Here is a 19,346-nt window from a genome sequence, read left to right as displayed (position 1 = left end):
GGCGAATCACAGTAAATCCTCTGCCACTAGCTTTTACTTCAAAAGAGAACAGGAAAGATAAGCGCAGAATTATGGCATTTAAGAATTACAGAGGACTTTAAAGAGTAAACCCAAACCTGTCATCATCCCAAGGAAGAAAAAAGGGTGTGTGTAGGGGGGTGTGGATCTAAGATTTGAAGTGGTTTGATCCAATGTTGCCTTTCTAAAGAATATTTTCTTATGCCAGGTTTATCTGGATCATGCCTGTAATACTGCTTAAGAGATCTGAGCATCACAGTTCAAAGCTAGACTGTACAGGAAAGTCTGAGAGATTCTTATCTCCAATTACCCACCAAAAAGCCAGAAGTGGAGTGGTGGTAGAATGCTAGCCTTGAGAAAAATTGCTCAGGAAAATCTTCCTGATTTGCTCACCTAAACCTACTGTAATTGGACAAAGCACCACTGATATCAAATAATAAATACCTTTTTTAAAAGGAACCTAATCTCTTTGAATAAATTTTCTCTATTACTATTAGAGGAGCCATACCAGAGGGAGACCAAGAATCCAGAACAAAACAGCTGCTCTGTATTCCTATCACCTTCCTCTGTCACTAAAAGCAACAAGCAGCAGACCTTTCTAAGGGATTGTTACAAGAATAATATTGCCTTTTAACAAGCCAGTCATTTGCACTGGCAGTTGGCACTTTTTCTTTAGTTTCATTGGTTTAAATAAAATTCAGGTGTTAAAATCTGTTTATTATTGGCTAATTTCCCCATCTTTGGTTTTCTATGAAGCCAGCCAAGTTACTCAAAAGCATCTCAGTAAAGAATAATTATGGAAGCTCTATATGTGAACTGCTCACTTAAACTAGGTCAACACTGGGGCAGGGGGCGGTTATACATCGTTGGAATTATCCAATCAGAACTCACTTCTTCCCAATCTCTTTTGGAAAAACTGGATGAGCTGAGCTCTCCTCACTGCTGTATTCTTCCTGCCACTGGAAACCCATACAGACTGGAAGTTTGCATATTGGACCATTTGTGATATTTTGATATTCATTCTAGGTGATACAATTAGAATTTTAAAATGCACAGATGGTTAAAAACTGGAAGAGACTTTAAAGAGTTTCTCATTTTATGTCCTCCCTTTACAATAAAAGTAAAGTTGTAGTAAAAGTTGTAGTAAAAACAAGGAGTAGTGATGTTAGAGCTAGGAGGTCTATCTCCAGTCTCCAAGTTCTTTCCACAGACCCTGCAGCTTTCCAACACCACTGTCAATTTCCTAAATACTCACTCTGGTTGGCTGGAGGCTGTTTCTTGGGAGTCAGCCCCTCCCACTCCAGAGCAGTCTCTGCTATTCCATTACATGAATTATAGATGCAAAAGGTTATTAAAGCTTGAATAAGGGAGATGGGTTCTTATTCTCACTCCAGTGTGTTGCACTCTGCCAACCAGAAAGATGGGTGGCAATGCTTACAATAAGCAGTTGTTCACACAGTAAATTCATTTTTGCCATGCTATGTGCCATCAAGAAGGAACATTCTGGTAGTGAATTATATAAGCAGCTCACGTCATCTGGTTCATGTCTGAGAATTATATATGGCCATTCATAAATTATGATAGCAACAGCCTATTAACAATGTTTTGATGATTCTGTGACAGAAAAGCTGATAGCTTTAAACTCCTACCTTCTGACTCAGGATATCCATCTTGAAGACTATCTATTAAAGACTATCAGTGAAGCAGTTGGTTGCAGGAGAAAGAGAATTCACCTTGATTATTACAATTATCTGCATTAGAACTCTATCTCTGCATGTCTACTAATGGAAGAACTTTAGAGAGTACACTTGATTTCTGAACCTTCCTCTTCTCACCTTTAAAATACTGATCGGATTTTAAATTACCCATGCTATACTACTAGATCTACATTATAATTTGTAAGAATCAATTAACTCCAGAAATGAGAAATAATAACACAGAAAATGTTTAAAACTCTTGTCTCTGGTGTTTCACAGGTGTAACGAGGTATAAAACTATCCTGCCATTTAGTAGTTGTGTGGATGTGGGAGAGTTTCACCATCTTTGCCTCTGTGTGTGTGTGTGTGTGCGCGCGTGCACGCGTGTCAATGCTTGAGTTTGAACTCAGGGCCTGGGCACTGTTTCCTAGCTTTTTTGCTCAAGACTGCTGCTCTACCACTCGAGCCATTGCTCCACTTCTGGTTTTTGGTGGCTAATTGAAGATTAAAGTCCCCTACAGACTTTCCTGCCTAGGTTGGCTTTGAATTGTGGTCCTCTTAGCCTCCTGAGTAGCTACGATTACAGATGTGAACCATCAGCACTTGGCAATCTTTGTCTTTTACCTTATAATTGTAATTTCTAAATATTCTCAATAATTAAAAAGAATTAACTGAAATAGAATATCATGCTGGGGATGTGGCTCAGTAGTAGAACACTTTTCTACAATGTGTGAGGCCCTGGGTTCAACCCCTAGCACCTCCAAAGTAAATATATAAAATAAAACGCTTAAGTTGTTTTAAAAGTATTTTGCTGTTTTATCTCTCTTCCTCATCGTTCGTTTTCTATCCTGACCTGAAACATTTTAAAGCACATCTGGGTAAGATACCGTTTTAAAGATGTCTGTGTTTCAGTTTTTTAATCTAGGAAATGATGGTTTTAACACAGGAATAAGGAGGATTATATTAAGTAGTAAACCAATTTTAGCTATTACTATTTTTGATGGTACTTATGTGCACACACACACACACAAACCCTCCACACACCTAAAACAACTTGCAGTCTGGCTTTGCTGGCTCAAATAGGGGAACACCAGCCTATTCCCTGCCTAGCGGGTTTGTTTTTTTCCTTTCTGTCATACTGAGTTCAGTTCAGCATGGTTTAAAAAAAAAAAAAAAGGAAGGAAGGAAGGAAGAAGGGAGGAAGGGAAGGAGGGAAGGAGGGAGGGAGGGAGGGAGGAAAATAAAAATCCCTCTGCTGTTTGCTGGCGCCCCCTTCAGGCCACCCTTCAGATCCGCTCTGCTAGGGTGAGCATGGTGCCTCGCAGGTTCCCGTAGCCGCGCGCGGAACTGAGAGGCGGAAACCGGAAGTGGTGTGGGATCCAATTCCGGCTGCGGAGCGGCCACGGCGGAGGAGAGGTGCTCGCAGCGTCTGGGAGCGGCTGAGCGGAGTCGCGATGTTCCGGATCGAGGGTCTCGCGCCGAAACTGGACCCGGAGGAGATGAAACGGAAGATGCGCGAGGATGTGCTCTCCTCCATACGGAACTTCCTCATCTACGTGGCCCTGCTGCGAGTCAGTGAGTGTCCTCCGGGCTGTGGCCGGGAGACCGCCTAGCCCGGCCCGCGCGTGCGCCTCGGGCCCGGCCCGCGCGTGCGCCTCGGGCCCGGCCCGCGCGTGCGCCTCGGGCCCGGCCCGCGCGTGCGCCTCGGGCCCGGCCCGCGCGTGCGCCTCGGGCCCGGCCCGCGCGTGCGCCTCGGGCCCGGCCCGCGCGTGCGCCTCGGGCCCGGCCCGCACGCGGCCCGGTGGCCGGCGCCGAGGGGCGTGGCGAGGGGCGCGGCCTAGGGGAGGGCGCGCAGCGGGGGCGGAGCCCGGAGATGCGATCCGTCGCCGGGTTCACGCGCACCTCGCGGGCGGCGGGCTTCGGCGCTGTGGGTAGGACGTGCACGGGGTGGACCAGCCTTCCCGGCTCTTCTTCCCGGCTCGCCATTGCTAAAGAGCATCCGAGTTTAAGGAGCTTTTGGAGGTCATCTCCAGAACATCGCCCCGGTTTTGCAGACCAGCGATGAACAGCTTCAAAGTAGGGAAAAGGCCTGGCCCAAGGTCGTTCAGCTATTCAGTGAATGAGGAGGAATTCCAAGCCTTTCACCCAGTGCTAGCCTCCCATCCTCTGCACTGACTTTCGAAATCCCAGGTTTTTTGCTACCGTTCTGTTCATCTGTACAGAGGAAAGTGGTTGCTCCCCTCCACCCCACCTCGAGGAATGAGAAGGAAAAGATAGGGGTCTGTAAGCTTAAATTTCTCGTTTTTTTTTTTTGTTTTTCGGTACTGGGGTTTGAACTCAAGACTTTTACCCTCTTTTTCCACTCAAGGCTAGCACTCTACCACTTGAGCCACACCTCCACTTCCAGCCCTTTTCTGGTTAGTGGGGAATATTGGAGATAAAAGAGTCTCGAATTTGCCTTCCCAGGCTAGCTTAGAACTGAACCTGAGTATCTTTTAAAAAACAAAAAAAAACAGGGCTGGGAAAACGGCTCAATGGTAGAGTGCTTGCCTTGCATGCATGAGGCCCTGGATTTCATTCCTCAGCACCACATAAGCAGAAAAAAGCCAGAAGTGGAGCTGTGGCTCAAGTGGTGGAGCGCCAGGTTTGAGCTGAAGAAGTGAGGGGCACAGGGCCCACGCCCAGAGTTCAGGCCCTCGACCCACCAAAAAACAAACAACCCAATGAATACTTGGTTATTAGTTATCAAATGCCAGTCATACTTTGAACATATTAACTCATTTAATCCTCACAGAAATTCAAATCTAAATAATTTGTTTCTATAGCAGAAACCTTATGAGTTAGTAACTACATTTATATCTTTATATATACAAACACGTCAAAAAAGTAAAAAATACTATTCTTTTGCATTGGTTCTGGTCATAGCAATGTATGGGGGGCATTTAATCCTTAACCATTGTCAATTATTTCTGTCCACCTCCATGGGATTCCCTGCCATTAGGAAAGCTGTCAGAGTTTAAGAATGCAAATAATGGGCTGGGAAGGTGGCTCAGTGGTAGAGCACTTGCCTTGCATGCTAGAGGCCCTGGGTTCGATTCCTCAGCACCACATAAGAAAAAAGCCGGAAGTGGCGCTGTGGCTCAAGTGGTAGAGTGCTAGCCTTGAGCTGAAGAGCTGAGGGACAGCGCCCAGGCCCAGAGTTCAGGCCCCACGATGGGACCCAAATAAAAAAAAAAAAGAAGGCAAATAATTTACAAAACTCAACTGTGTGTAGTGTTAATGCTTGTAATTCCACTCATGAGGATCACAAATTCAAGGCTAGCCTAGAACTTGCTACACAGCAAGGGCTTAAGATTCTTTGCATCCACTTTGCAAATGAGAGCTCAATTTCAAATGCAAGACATTGAGGTTATGAGCAGGAAGCAGGTCAGTTCTCTTAGTTTTACTGATCTGTTTCAGAAATGATTTGCCCATCTCTCCTCATTCTAATATCCTTCTAATTACTCCAATCATACTTTGTTGGCTTGTCTGCATGGAGGGTTAGGGATGATTCAGGTGTTCCAAGGCCATGCCAAGATCATGCTGTAGAAAACATGGTTTGGATCTAAACTAGAGCTGACTGAGGCTGACGTCTCCCCTAAGTGCTTTCCCTGTGTACTCATTCACTGTATTGCTCTGCTTCCCCAGGAGAGGGTGCTGGTGGGTATGAAAAAAACAACCAAATTGTCCTCAATTTTACCTTTTTTTTTCCCCCTTACAAACTGCTTGTAAATTAGCTGTTTCTTGTTTGCCTTTGCTGTGGTTGTGTTACTGAGGATTGAACTCAGGGCCTTGTGCTTGTCAGGCCTGCTCTGCCACTTGAGCGTCATACACCTAAGCCCTATTTCCTTTTGTTTGCTCTCAGATATGGTCTAGGATTTTTGCCCTTGCTAGGTTTGAGAATCCATTCTTCCTACTACTGCCTCCCACATAGCTGGAAGCTGTTGTTTGAAGGGCAATGAGTTTGTTTAGCTGTGTTGAATAGGTAGAGGATGAGAACCATTGGAAATTGTTTTCAAAACTTGAATTAAACTTATAAGGTCCCCCACCTCCCAGTGTTAGGACTAATCTATAATAGGAGTGAAAACTAATTTTGTGTTTTTCTTTCAGCTCCATTTATCTTAAAGAAATTGGACAGCATATGAAGACTTGGGTGTCAACCGTGACTGCATGATATGAAGAACCTGACTACAGTTTGTCCTCCTGTCTGCAAATGAATAAGCCCAGAAAGGTGTAAGAGACTCTGATTGAATGAATGGACATAAAAAAATCTTCTTGTTCAGAACAAGTTGACTATGGTAACTGATCTTTGCAGTTAAAACATAAAACTATTTGGAAAGTTTGAAATGTCTTGTGGTTATCATGTGCCCTTATGCCTGTGGTATTTGGCTTCTGGGAGTGTTGGTGTAATGATAAATAACATCAAACTCCACTTTCTAGCAAGTGTTAATTGTAAGGGGAATATGTCTGAAATAGCACAGTCATTTCTGTTTACATTTTTGTGTCCAGAGTATATTTGTGAAGAGTCTTCTACAATTAGTTATGTTTTACAGAAATCAGCAAACAACCACAGTGACATTTAAGCACAGGACCGGTCATCAGTTCTTTATTTTGAATAAACATACCAATTGAGAAAACCTGGGTTTTTATTTCTCTTTTTCTACTGTTTTCTGAAAACCAACTATCCCAATCCTAAGTGTAACTATTATAATGTTGTGATTATCACAGTATTAAGTGGAGTTGCTCTTGTTTTGGACATGAGGATAAAGTGACATTGTGTTTTATTGGCAAGCAGTCTTCATGAAAGGCAGCATTTTTGCTTAGTTTTGAATATGTATAATAACAAAGAAAAGGTGCTGTGTTTTTAAGTCAAATAGTTGTTGGAAAAAAATATATTTGTTAGCAGAAAGGGGTAATCTTTCCCCAGAGGCAATTACAGTCACCTCATTTTAGCTAATTGTGTATGTGTTAATAATGTGATGTTACTGTTACTTCATTATTGTTCTGTTTTAGATATTGCTTACTTCTTGGTTTATCAAGGCTTAGGCTTTTGGGGTTTTTTTTGTTTTTATTTTTGTCTATGTTCATCATGCATATATTTCTTGTTATTTCTTCCTCCAGTACAGTGTAATCTGATTCTGATTATACTAGTATCATCAGGACTCTACTGTTCGTTTTCTTTCCTATATACCTTTTTGGTTTTTTTTTGTTGTTGTTTTTTGTTAGTCATGGGGCTTGAACTCTGGGCCTGAGCTCTGTCCCTCAGCTCTTCAGCTCAAGGCCAGTGCTCTACCACTTGAGCTACAGTGCCACTTCTGGTTTTCTGGTGGTTATTGGAGATAAGAGTTTCACAGACTTTCCTTGCCTGGGCTGGCTTTGAACCACGATCCTCAGATCTCAGTCTCCTGAGTAGCTAGGATTACAGGCGTGAGCCACTGGTGCCCTGCTACCTTTTCGGTTTTTGTAGGCTTTTTCTGTGGACTTGCCACTAAACTTTTTACCACTTAAATGTTTAACACTAAATTGCACATTGAGTTTCATTGGATATTCTCTTTCATTTTCCTTAGTAAGTCTTTCCTGGAGCCTTCTCACCTGGCCCAGTCTGGGCTAAGAGCTTTCTTGCCTGCCCAATTTAAGAGTTATAATCTGGTAACTCTCCCTGGGATTCCTTTTTCCTGTTGTCCATGTTGGATCTCATTGGCTGTTTTCTCTTAGTATATTCCCTTGTTTTGATGGGGCCCTTTTTCCAGCACATTTCTGGGAAAGATAATATAGGAGACAAATTTAAGACCTTTCTGATCTAAAAATGACTGTATTTCTTTTCTGATTGAAGGTGTGCTGAATAAAAACTTTTTAGATTAAATAGCTTTAGTTTTCAGAATTCTAAGGCAGAATTCATTGCCAAACCATTCTAATTCCTCATCTTGTGGGACCTAAATTTTTTTTTCTCCCTGAGGATCAAGGATCTTTTTTTTTTCTAGTTTTCTTACTGTTCATGATGGCATAGTTTGCTGTATGTTTATTTTAATTCACTGTGCTGAACATTTGTTAAATCTGTTTAAGCTTAGAGATGTGTCCTTTAGTTCCCAGAAATTAGATAATTTCCTCTTTTTCCTTTTCTCTCTATAGAATAACACAACTTTTGAAGTTCCTTTTCCTCCATAATTTGTCTTATCTATAATTACTTTGGTCAATTTTTACATGCTTCCCTTGGGTATAGTATCTCGTTATTCTTGGTTGTCTGCTCATAGTATTTTAAAAAGGGTCTAAAAAAATAGAGGCTATGAGTGGGCGGAACTTGTTGGTGCTGGGCTTTGCTGAAAGTTAATCTACTGAGCCATTTAATTGGGAAAACTTCAATGTCCAGGTCTTTAGGTATTTCCTATTGAGCTGGTTATTCCTCAGTGAATACTTGAGTCTCCTAAGTAAAGAATGAGGCTTTGCTTCAAAACATTATAAGGAGTGAGCGAGAAAATGGAAGTAAAAAAGTTAGCCCTGCTGTTTCACTACTCCCAGAATCCTGGCAATGAGAGAAGAGGGTTTTGTGAGACCTAAGGTAGGCCTCTGTGTGTGTTTCAGTATTCACTGTTTGCTCACTGAGTCTCTGCATTTTAAGTATTGTACTCTAGCTCAAACTTTTCAACATCCTTCAACCCAGAGGCCTTTACTTTTTCCTTTTCAGAAAATAAACTCTAAGCCAAGTGTTGTGCCACATACCATTAATCCTAGCTCTTCAGGAAGCAGAGGCAGAAGAATCACAAGTTGCAGGACAGCCTAGGCAAAATTAGCAAGACTCTTAGAACAAAATATAAAAGGTCTGGGAGCATGACTCAAGAAGTAGAGCACTTGTCTCACCTGGGAGATATCTTGGGTTTGGAACTGGAATAGGGGGTTAAGAAAGGATGGTAATGCCAGGCACCAGTGGCTCATGCCTGTGATCCTAGAAACCCAGAAGGCTGAGATCTAAGGATCGAGGTTCAAAGCCAGCCCAGATAGGAAAGTCTGTGAGATTCTTATCTCCAGTAAATCACCAGAAAACGAGAAGTGGCACTGTGGCTCAAGTAGAGTACTAGCCTTGAGCTGAAGAGCTGAGGGACAACGCCCAGACCCAGAGTTCAAGCCCCATGATCTACCAAAAAGAAAAAAAGTAATTTGATTAGATGTATGTATAGGGATGCAGAGAGCATCTAATACTTAAACTTTAAACTATTCTCATGTCTCCTTCACTACTTCCAGACACACATGAAGTTGCCATTTCCTGGGCCTTTTTGGAATTCTGTAATGTGGGATTGTTTTTGTTTTGGCTTTACCTTCTATATTCAGTTTTCTTGCTTTCTACATTTTAACTTCTTCCATCTTTTCTGTTTTTACCTTAGAAAAAGCTTTTTATTGTCATTTAATGGAGTTTCAGGAAGACGTGGACATGGCTACATATACTTAATCCACTGTCCTTTTATTTTTTTTCTGGTCGGTCATGGGGCTTGAACTCTGGGCTTGGGCGCAGTCCCTGCGCTCTTTAGCTCAAGGTGAGCACTCTACCGTTTGAACCACAGCACCACTTCCGGTTTTCTAGTGGTTTATTGGAGATAAGAGTCTCACAGCCGGGGGCTGGTGGCTCACGCCTGTAATCCTAGCTACTCAGGAGGCTGAGATCTGAGGATCGCGGTTCAAAGCCAGCCCGGGCAGGAGAGACCGTGAGACTCCTATCTCCAATAAACCACCAGAAAACCGGAAGTGGCGCTGTAGCTCAAGTGGTAGAGCGCTCGCCTTGAGCTGAAGAGCTGAGGGACAGCGCCCAGGCCCAGAGTTCAAGCCCCACGACCGACCAAAAAAAAAAATAAAATAAAATAAAGAGTCTCACAGACTTTCCTGCCTGGGCTAGCTTTGAACCGTGATCCTCAGATCTCAACCTCCTGAGTAGCTAGGATTACAGGCGAGAGCTACCGGTGCCCGGCTAATCCACTGTCTTTACCCAGACCACATGTAGTTTTTTAGCCACATGATTCTCATTTGCTTTAGTAATTTATATTTATTTCTACCTCTAAAGGTGATAAACATGTGATTTTTGAGTCCTAACTCTAATACTTATGCAATAGGTAGCTTTCAATCAAGTGAATGTGTCTCTATCTTTTTATTTTATTTTATTTTGCCAGTTATGGGGCTTGAGTTTAGGGCTTAGGCACTGTCCCTGAGCTCCTTTTTATTCAAGGCTAACACTCTACCACTTGAGCCACAGCACTACTACCAGCTTTTTCTGTGATTAATTGGAGATAAGAGTCTCACAGACTTTTCCTCCCTGGGTTGGCTTCAAACCGTGATCCTCAGATCTCAGCCTCTTGAGTAGCTAGGATTATAGGAGTGAGCCACTGGTGTCTGGCTAAATCTCTTTATTTTTTAACTGAAGGCTTAGGATATTAATAGAATCATCTCCTTTGAAATACTAAAGGAGTGAGAAAATGCAAGTAGAGAAGTTAGCATTGTTGCTTAACATTTGGTCAGTGTTATTAATGGTTACCATGTAAAGGTGATTTGTAGTGGCATTCATTGCATAAAGTTTTTTATTTTCAGATACTATAGGATAGCATGGTAATCCTTGGCAGGACAGGGACCTTTTTTTTTCTGTCAAGGACCAGTACATTAAAAATTATCAACACAGGCAGACAGCCAAGGGTAGCTGATGAGCATCATACGTGTCTGTTTCTGTCATGACCAGTCTGTCACCATGAGAGGTAGAAATGTAGTCACGTCCACTACTTCTACATTGCTCTTTGTAGTTCTATGAAATAAGTTCATATTACAGTTAATATCTTCAGTACTTCCATGGTTAAACTTGAGCCTGCATGTAGAGTGAAGGATAAGTACAAAAATCACATCTTTTCTGCTTTTCTTAAGTATTTCTCTACCTGTAAGATCTAGTGAGACAGTAGACAAAGGAAATCATCTGGACATTTTACCTCTTTTGCTCTAACATGATCACTTTACAAGTTCCACATGCAGTTTAGGTCATAAAGAAGCCACAAATGCAGGGATTGGCAAACTTTCTGTTAAGGGGCAAATGAAAAATAACAATCTTTTCACCTTGAATGATCTCAGCTCTGCCAACTCTCCAGCTGTAATGGAAAAGCAGACAAAGATACATCAGTAAGTGGATGTGGCGCTTACTGTGACTGAATGAAACAAGTTTCCTGGTGGCTCAGGCCTATAATCATAGTTACTCAGGAGGCTCAAATCTGGGAATTGAGATTCAAAACCACCCTAAGCAAGAAAGTCCACGAGACTCATCTCCAATGAAGCATTAAAAACAAACAAACTGGAAGTGGAGCTGTGGCTCAAGTGGTAACATATCCTTGAGCAAAGAAGCTCAGGGACTGCACCTAGGCTCAGAGTTCAAACCCCAGGACCAGCACCAAAAAAGAAAGTTTGGCAGAGAAGTTGAACTGTCTTATACCTGTGATAAGGGGTGCCCACACTTTAGAACTATCCCAAGATTAGCACTGCAAATCCTTGGAAATCACTCAGTCCTAGGAAAACTGAAGTAGTAAGTTATCCTATTTGCAAAAGCAGTTTTAGTCCATCTTGTGGCCATTGTTGATACTGATACAACAAGAATCAAGACGAGGAAGCAGGCCTTTGAACCCCTGTACAGACTGCTCATTGGATATGACTGCTAGGGATGGACATGATTTAGGGGAGGCATCTTTCTTCACCTGCAGGCAGTTTCCAGAAGGGACATAGCAGCCAACACCCGCAGCTGCTGGAGGATGGGCTACCCTAGTGTAAAGCTGGGGTCTGGGTGGTTTCCTACAACATCCAGAATAGCCCTAGATCCTATCTCCTCTCCCATCTGCCATCTTCCCCTGCTCTGTAGTTAACTGCCTCAGTTCTTTTGTCATTATTTTTTGGACCTGCTCCAGTAAGGCTTTATGCTCCCCAATCTGAGACTGCTGTGGCAGGGTTAATGCTGATCCATCCAATCTGTTGGCAGGGCTTAATGGTCACTTTCCTAATTTTCCTCTTACATTTCCTCAGCTGCTGTTTCTGGTTTCCTTTGTGTGGAATGTTCTCTTGGTGCCTTGCTTTCTGGTTTTTGCTTAAATGACATCTGAATGAGGTTTTGCCAAATCCTTTATAAATTATGGGATATTTCAGTTTGTGACGATCCAGAAAGCTGTATACTTGCATGCATTTTTCATAATGTATGTTATGCTTCAGTTGTTTGTTTAGAAGACAAAGACTCATAGTGTAGTCCAGGCTGGCCTTTAAGGAGCCTCCTTCCTCAGCCTCCTGAATGCTGGGATTATAGTTGTATGCCACCAGACACTACAACATCTTTAATCTCAATCTCACTTGTGTTTGGGAGCTTCCTACTGTTGTTTGTCCCCATAACAGCAATTCTTAACTTTGGTTTTCCTCTGTAAGGCTTCTTAAAGGTGCAGTGTTCCCTTCTGATGGTGAAGCTGTCCTTGGGTCAGTGTTCCATCAATGGAGCTTACATCTGTTGTTGATGAGGGGCTTTTTTCTCTTTGCAGGAGTAAGGGGGAGGGAGCGGCTGAGTACTTCCACTAGTAAAAGGGGGAGTGATATACTTATATCCTCCTGTTTTGAAAGCATGTAATGTTATTTCTTTCAACCTGTTTTCCTCCTTAAGCGTATCAGACTTAAAGAAGAAACAAGAGTGTTTCCCATTCCCTAGGTTTACAGAGTGTAGCAGAGGAGGGCTAGAGGGAACCCAGGAACTCTGCCCTAGACAAGTAGGTCTCAGAAATACTTCCTTGAGGGCTGAGAAGGTGGCTCAGTGGTAGAGCGCTTGCCTTGCATACTTGAGGCACTGGGTTCGATTCCTCAGCACCACATAAGCAAAAAAGAAAAAAGCCGGAAGTGGTGCTGTGGCTCAAGTGGTAGAGCGCTAGCCTTGAGCTGAAGAGCTGAGGGACAGCTCCCAGGCCCAGAGTTCAGGCCCCACGACCGGACCCAAAAAAAAAGAAATACTTCCTTGATTTGCTTCTTCCCAGTTCTATGTGTAAATGACATGATAAAATACTTTATTTTTTATTACTGACCCATGTGTGTTTCTCTGCCCCCCACCACCCCCAGCCTGAGGCTTGAACTCAGGGCCTGGGTGCTGTCTCTGAACTTTTTTTCCCTCAAGGTTAGAGCTTCACTGCGTGAGCCACAGCTCCCCTTCCACTTTTGTGGTGGTTAATTGAAGATGGGTTTCATGGACTTTGCTGCCTAGGCTAGCTTCGAACCATGATACTTAGATCTGAGCCTCCTGAGTAGCTAGGATTATAGGCATGAGGCACTGGGACCTTGCTGTTTTGTTTTTGTTTTTTATTTTGTTTTTGTTTTAGAAAAAGGACCCTGAAGTGAATGTAACTTTGTGCATGTAACTTATTTTCTTTTTTAAACAATATGGGGGGGGGGGTGTTGAACTTGGTCTGTGTTTACGAGGCAGATGCTATACCATTGGAGCCACTCCTCTAGCCCTTTTTGCTTTAGTTATTTTCGAAATAGGATCTCTCATATTTTGCCAGGCCAGTCTGGCAAAAGTTGAAATAGCTTCCTGGTTCACTTTTTTTTTTTTCAAATATAGTGAAAGCAGGGGTTATACTGTGGGGGAGGGACATACAAAGCAACAAAGAAATAATCTTATAAATGCGTTAGAAACACATGCATGGAAGAAAAAAACATTAAAATACATATCTAAGGGTTCATTTTCCTAACATCACATTATCTGACCTTTTCCGCTTGACTCATACATATACTAGATATTGCAAATAAGGGAAACCATGGGGCCTATGTTTCTTTGGGCCTGGCTTACTTCGCTTAATATAATTTTTTCCAAGTCTTTCCATTTCCTAACAAATGGGGCAATGCCATTCTTTCTGATGGAGGCATAGAATTCCATTGTGTATATATTCACTTTTTTTTTTTTTTAATTAATAGGGGTCAGATATCATATACCTAAGAATCAAGAGTGCAACCTAGGGAGGGTTGAGATTTTCAGACCTGGTACCCTATGGTGGTAGGCTCTGCCACAGGAAATACATAAGTGGGGGAAAGAGCACCGCTATTGTTACAGTTACATAAGGCAGTGTCGGCTGTCACATGCAGCAGTACTTTCCAAAACCATTTTCACACCAGATCACCTGGAGAGCTTTGTAACAAAAGACCTATTGAATTAGAATCACTACAAAAATCTGTTACTTAGAAGCATTCAGGTGATTTCATTGGCTCAAGATGTGTGAATTACTGGTAAATTAGTTTACCTAAAAGTCGTTCTGTTTTGATACTTCTGTGATGATTGTTTTAAGAGATAAAAAGGTATGAATGAAGCTGGGTGTCAGTGGTTCATGCCTGTAATCCTAGCTACTCAAAGGCTGAGATATTAGGATTGTGGTTTGAAGCCAGCCTGGGCAGAAAAGTCTGTGAGACTCTTAACTCCAATAACCTACTCAGAAAAAGCTGGAAGTGAGTGGCACTGTGGTACAAGTTGTAGAGCACTCACTAGTCCTGAGCAAAAGAAGCTCAGGGACAGTGCATAGGACCATAGTTCAAGCCACAGGACTGCCCCCTCCCCCCAAAAAAACAACAACAACAAAGAATGAAAGCAATTCTTAAGTTTCATTAGTAAAATTACAGCATTGAAGTCCCCAGGTCTGCTATCTGCTATGCTTGAAGAAAGTTGAGCATTTAGAATGCTGGGCCTGGGGGGGAGGAGGGGTGTGGAGTGGTGTGTAGAATCTGCTGCTGGAGTAATGATTGAAGAGATGAGACATGTTTAGCCTGGAGAAGGCAGGCAGGTACTAAGCATTTGAGAGGTGTTATTACAGACAAAAAAGATTGTCCTGTTCAAGTAATTATTCTAGAAGACAGAATAGAGTAAATGTTTGGAAAGTCAAGAAGGAAAATTCCTTTCTGAACTCACTGCCAGTGTGGCCAAGGTGAACAGGGGTGCAGAAGAGGCCCTTAACTAGAAAGGAATATGAATACCCTGTATCGGGTCCCACTCCAAAGTAATCGTCTTTTCCCCTAGTCCTGAAACCTACTTGAATACAAGTACAAGTAGTCTCTTGTAACATCTTTTCAAAGAAGGAACTGGATAGATGACAGGTAAATTGAAGGGGAAAAATACTGACTTTGTGAATGCAGTCTATTTTCTAGGTATCAGAGGCATTCCCAGTTTACTCTTTGGAGGTCTTCATGTTTGCAAGTATTCAATGACAGTGATGGGACAGATAGTACTGTGATAGGAAGGGGTGGTGAGGAAGATATACAGGTGAATTGTCATTGTGCTGTACTTAGAGGCTTAAATTACTACTATCTCACAGAAGAGTCAGACATTACATCTTCACTGTGCATTACTTCATTATTTAAACTGCTACTAGAGTCAAGTGCAAGTAGCTGTGAGACTATGGTAAAGAGGAACCTGGACCTGGTTTTTGGGAGGAATCAAGGAAGGCTCCCTTAGAGATAGCAAGTAATATTTCAACGAATAATAACTTGTCAGATAAAGAATAGTAGAATGGGGCTGGGAAGGTGGCTCAGCGGTAGAGCACTTGCCTTGCATGCATGAGGCCCTGGGTTCGATTCCTAAGCACCATATAAGCAAAAAGAAAAAAAAAAGCGGGAAGTGGCACTGTGGCTCAAGTGGTAGAGCGCTAGCCTTGAGCTGAAGAGCTGAGGGACAGCACCTAGGCCCAGAGTTCAGGCCCCACGACTGGACCAAAAAAAAAAAAAATAGTAGAATGTCAGCCTAACAAGTGCAAGGCCCTGAGTTCAAACCTCAGTACTGTAATAAAAAAAGTTTGAGGAAGAAGCCAGTGGACTTAGAAATGAAGTTTATTAGAACAAGAAAACTTCAGTACTTTGAGAAACTTTTCTATTTAGTGTATTTTCATTAATCTCAAACATCCTGTTCTGACCTCTACTGGTTAGCTTGTATACTGCAGTTCCAAATTCTATAGAAGAACCCTCAATAACCCATGTTTTCTTTTAAAGGCTAAATTATACCCCACGCCCCCCCCCCCCAAAAAAAAAATGGTATCTGTTTTTAGGGGCTGGGAATGTGGCTTACTGGAAGAGTGCTTTCATGCCAGCATGCACGAATGGTTCGATTTCTCAGTACCACATATACAGAAAAAGCCAGAAGTTGCACTGTGGCTCAAGTGGTAGAGTACTAGCCTTGAGCAAAAGAAGCTCAGGGACAGTGCCCAGGCCCTGAGTTCTAGCCCCATGACTGGCCAAAAAAAAAAATAAAAATAAATTATGGACCTCTCAGAAGATACGTTGTTACTTATATGCTATGGCAGTACTATGTATTGGCATATGTGTATGGCATATGTGGTGCCAATTGCCTACTTTAGTATGAGTTCACAAAACAAGTAACACTTAAAAAGTTGATAATATTGCTACTGAGCCATTAAAATGTTCACAAAATCACTTCTTTTAAATACAGATCTCCCATGTATATACTAATCTGCCTGACCCTGGTTAGCTTCCAAGATCAGAGGAGACTGGATACATTCAGGATGGTAAAATTATAGAAGAAAAACAGTATATGATGAAATATTTTCATAGTTATGAATCATGATCTTACATTGTTTCTTTCCTTCAGAATTAAAATACAGCTATGACTGAGCTCAGTGGTAGAACACTTACCTAGTATGCTTCAGACCCTAGGTTCTAGCTCCAGCACTACAAAAATAAATTGAAAACAGCAGGTTTTAGTCCAATAATCATCCTACTAAGGCTAAAGATTGGCTTTAAACATGTCTGATAGTTTTCATCTGTTTTGCAGTTGCGTTAGTATTTTCATTTTCCACTTATATCTATGGAGGCCAAAAATGAAAAAAGATTTTTTAAATGGCATAAGCAGATGTCCATGATACTGTTATATTTGAAACTGAGTGTTCTGCTGGCATCTGCTCACCATGTTGTTACTTGAAATGCTCATTAATCAGCTGACATATAAATCTAGTGAACAGTGATTTAGGGCCATTGATACGTAATATAAAAATAGTTGTTGGAATGCAGAGATTTGTGAGCCCTGAGTTATAGAGCTTTAGCTTTTACTATGTGAATATATGAGTCACATATTTCAGTTGCAAACATCAAAATCCAATTTGGCAGTTTCAAGGGGAAAAGTATTAAAATGATAAGCTGGATGCTGGTGGCTCATGCCTTTAATACTAGCCACTCAGGAAACAGGTCTGAGGATCACAGTTCCAAGCCAATCTGGGCAGAAAAGGCCAGAAGTGCTGCTGTGGCTCAAGTGGTAGAGCGCTAGTCTTAAACACAAAGAGACTCAGGGACAGTGCCCAGACCCCAAATTCAAGCCCCAGGGTTGGCAAACAAAAAACCAAGATCATAATTTCAGCATCAACAGAAAGCCTAGAGAAGTAGGCTGGGAAACTAGGCAACTGTAACTTTACAGACCAGGAGCAAAGAAGATACCACCTCCACTTGGTGCCACCACTTATTTGCTAAAGCCAAAGGCTGAGAACTCTACCTTGACACTTCACAGCAGTCACGTTGAGAACTCAACTTGCTTCACTTGCCATGGTCCCCAAAGAGAACTATTCTAGACTTAGGTTGTATATATGCTCTCAGGTGAGTCTGGGAGTATTGGAACCATGCAAAAGCAGAATATCTGGAATTTCTACTTCTGCAGTGAAAGGCATGCTATTCCTCCCAAGCTCTGAATGCAGACTTCCCAAATATAGCAAGTTCAGATCCTGGGCAGCCAGGAAGAATGACAGATGCTGACCACAGTGAATCCAGACAAATCATTCTTTGTAAGCCTAATTTTTTTCTATAAAGCAGATTTACATGGCTGGGGAGATTGTGCATGCTCAATCTGACAAGTACCGACTGTGCAAAGGGACAAAGACAAGCAAGCACACTAGTCTTTGGAGAAAAGAGAGTCAACAGCAAGTGGTAGGATAGAGACATATGTGGGACAAACTGGGGAGAAAGAAGGGAGAAATAGTCTGTTTGTAAATATTCTTATATTTAAATTCTTATATAAAAGTAAATGAGACTTCTAATGTGGCATGTGATGCCACTAACCAGAAAGATAGATAGCACGGTCTGGTAAAAGCTGCTGTTGTACTCCTTTGAAAGTCTTCGCTGTGTCAGAAATGCCAAAACAATGTTGGCCAGCACAAATCCAGGAACTTGGGATTTTAATTGCTTATTGACAATCATATCCAGACTGCTGGTTTCATACAATGGGGCACTTTTCAAAGGATTAAACATGTGATAGCCTTGGCTAATAAGCTAAATCATCAAGTTTATGGTAGTGTGAGTTCATTCTTGTTCTGATTTGATTTAAGCATGGTCTTTTTACTTATCTGGCAACTTTGTGTCTTAAAAATAAATTGTCTTTAGATCTAGATAGGCTTATTTTCCCATTTATTAAAAAAAAAAAACACCAACATTAAGAGCTGGGGTCATAGCTTGATGCTGTGTTACCAGTGGATGGTGGAGGAGCTGAAATCCCAGTTTCTTGGCATATCCAACAAAGAACTGAAGTTTGTGGTACACTAGGCTCAAGATAGATGGCGCTAGGTTGGGAGCAGCTCAGCTTTTGGAGATTTAGAAGCTCTAGTTTATTTTAGTCTAACAAGGTTAAAGAAAAAAACATTCCTTGCTTCCCCTGTAGGAAATGGGAGTTAAAGCTGTTACCTACTTCCTTTTTTCTTGTGAGCTGGGAGAATACACAGTCATCTTATACTACCTCACCTTTAAACTCTGGTTCTGGAAAGCTGTTACTAAGTATTCTAAAATAGGGAGATGTCTGGAAGTATACCCTAAACTTAGGGACAATTTCTGCTCTATAGTCTTTACTGGTTTACCTAGTAGAGCCAAGATTTTACCATTGGAAAGGAGAGAGCAATTTTAGGTAGCCTTAGCCCTTTTTGGGTCTCCTGGGCACGGTAACAGCATTTAAATGGAGGGATTCTTACATTGTTAGTTGCTTCCTGGTTTCTACTTCTAGGTTGAACCCTTTTAATAAACTAAGAATATAAAAAATGGAAAAAGAAGCCAGGCCCCAGTGGCTCACACCTGATCTTAGCTACTCTTGAGGCTGAGATCTGAGGATCTCGGTTGGAAGCCAGACCTGAAGAAAAGTCCTTGAGACAATTTTATCATCTGTTAAACACCAAAAAAGCTAGAAGGTGGTGTGACTTAAATGGTTATTTGATTAGTGACTAACTTCTCAACCAACGAATTTGTTGTTTCTTTTTTGGTATTAGGATTAATACAGGACATAGCACTTGCTAGGCAAGCGCTTTGCCACCGAGGTACATCCCAGGCCTCCACCAAATAATTTTACAACAAACCTGCTGGGCACGGGTGGCTCACGCCTGTAATGCTAGCCACTCAGGAGGCTTAGATCTGAAGATCAAGGTTCAAAGCCAGCCCAGAATGAGAGCCCCTTCCCCAACTAACCTCTACAAACAACAAAAAGCGGAAGTGGTGCTGTGGCTCAAGGTGGTAGAGCGCCAGCCTTGAGCAAAAGAGCTCAGGGACAGCGCCCAGGCCCTGAGTTCAAGCCCCACCACCGACAACAAGAACAACAAAAAC

General features: G+C 42.1%; 1 protein-coding gene across 1 annotated transcript; it reads left to right on the top strand.

Annotated features, from left to right (window-relative positions):
• Positions 1-3,090: 3,090 nt before the first annotated feature.
• Positions 3,091-6,391, top strand: Tomm5 (translocase of outer mitochondrial membrane 5). Its single transcript, XM_042696044.1, has 2 exons — positions 3,091-3,290; positions 5,865-6,391. Exons 1-2 carry the CDS (start codon positions 3,170-3,172, stop codon positions 5,897-5,899), a joined length of 156 nt encoding a protein of 51 aa, XP_042551978.1. The 5' UTR covers positions 3,091-3,169; the 3' UTR covers positions 5,900-6,391.
• Positions 6,392-19,346: the final 12,955 nt, after the last annotated feature.

Source organism: Dipodomys spectabilis, unplaced genomic scaffold (assembly GCF_019054845.1).
Source record: "Dipodomys spectabilis isolate Male_0828 unplaced genomic scaffold, ASM1905484v1 ptg000006l, whole genome shotgun sequence".
Taxonomy (NCBI): domain Eukaryota; kingdom Metazoa; phylum Chordata; class Mammalia; order Rodentia; family Heteromyidae; genus Dipodomys; species Dipodomys spectabilis.
Note: the sequence above shows the minus strand (reverse complement) of the source record. Positions and strands in the feature narration are given on the sequence as shown.

Bases quoted from the DNA above. Each gene is read 5' to 3' on its own strand.
- Tomm5 (XM_042696044.1), top strand. From the start codon at position 3,170: ATGTTCCGGATCGAGGGTCTCGCGCCGAAACTGGACCCGGAGGAGATG. The intron at 3,291-5,864 runs GTGAGTGTCCTC...TTTTTCTTTCAG, and splicing joins CGTGGCCCTGCTGCGAGTCA to CTCCATTTATCTTAAAGAAA.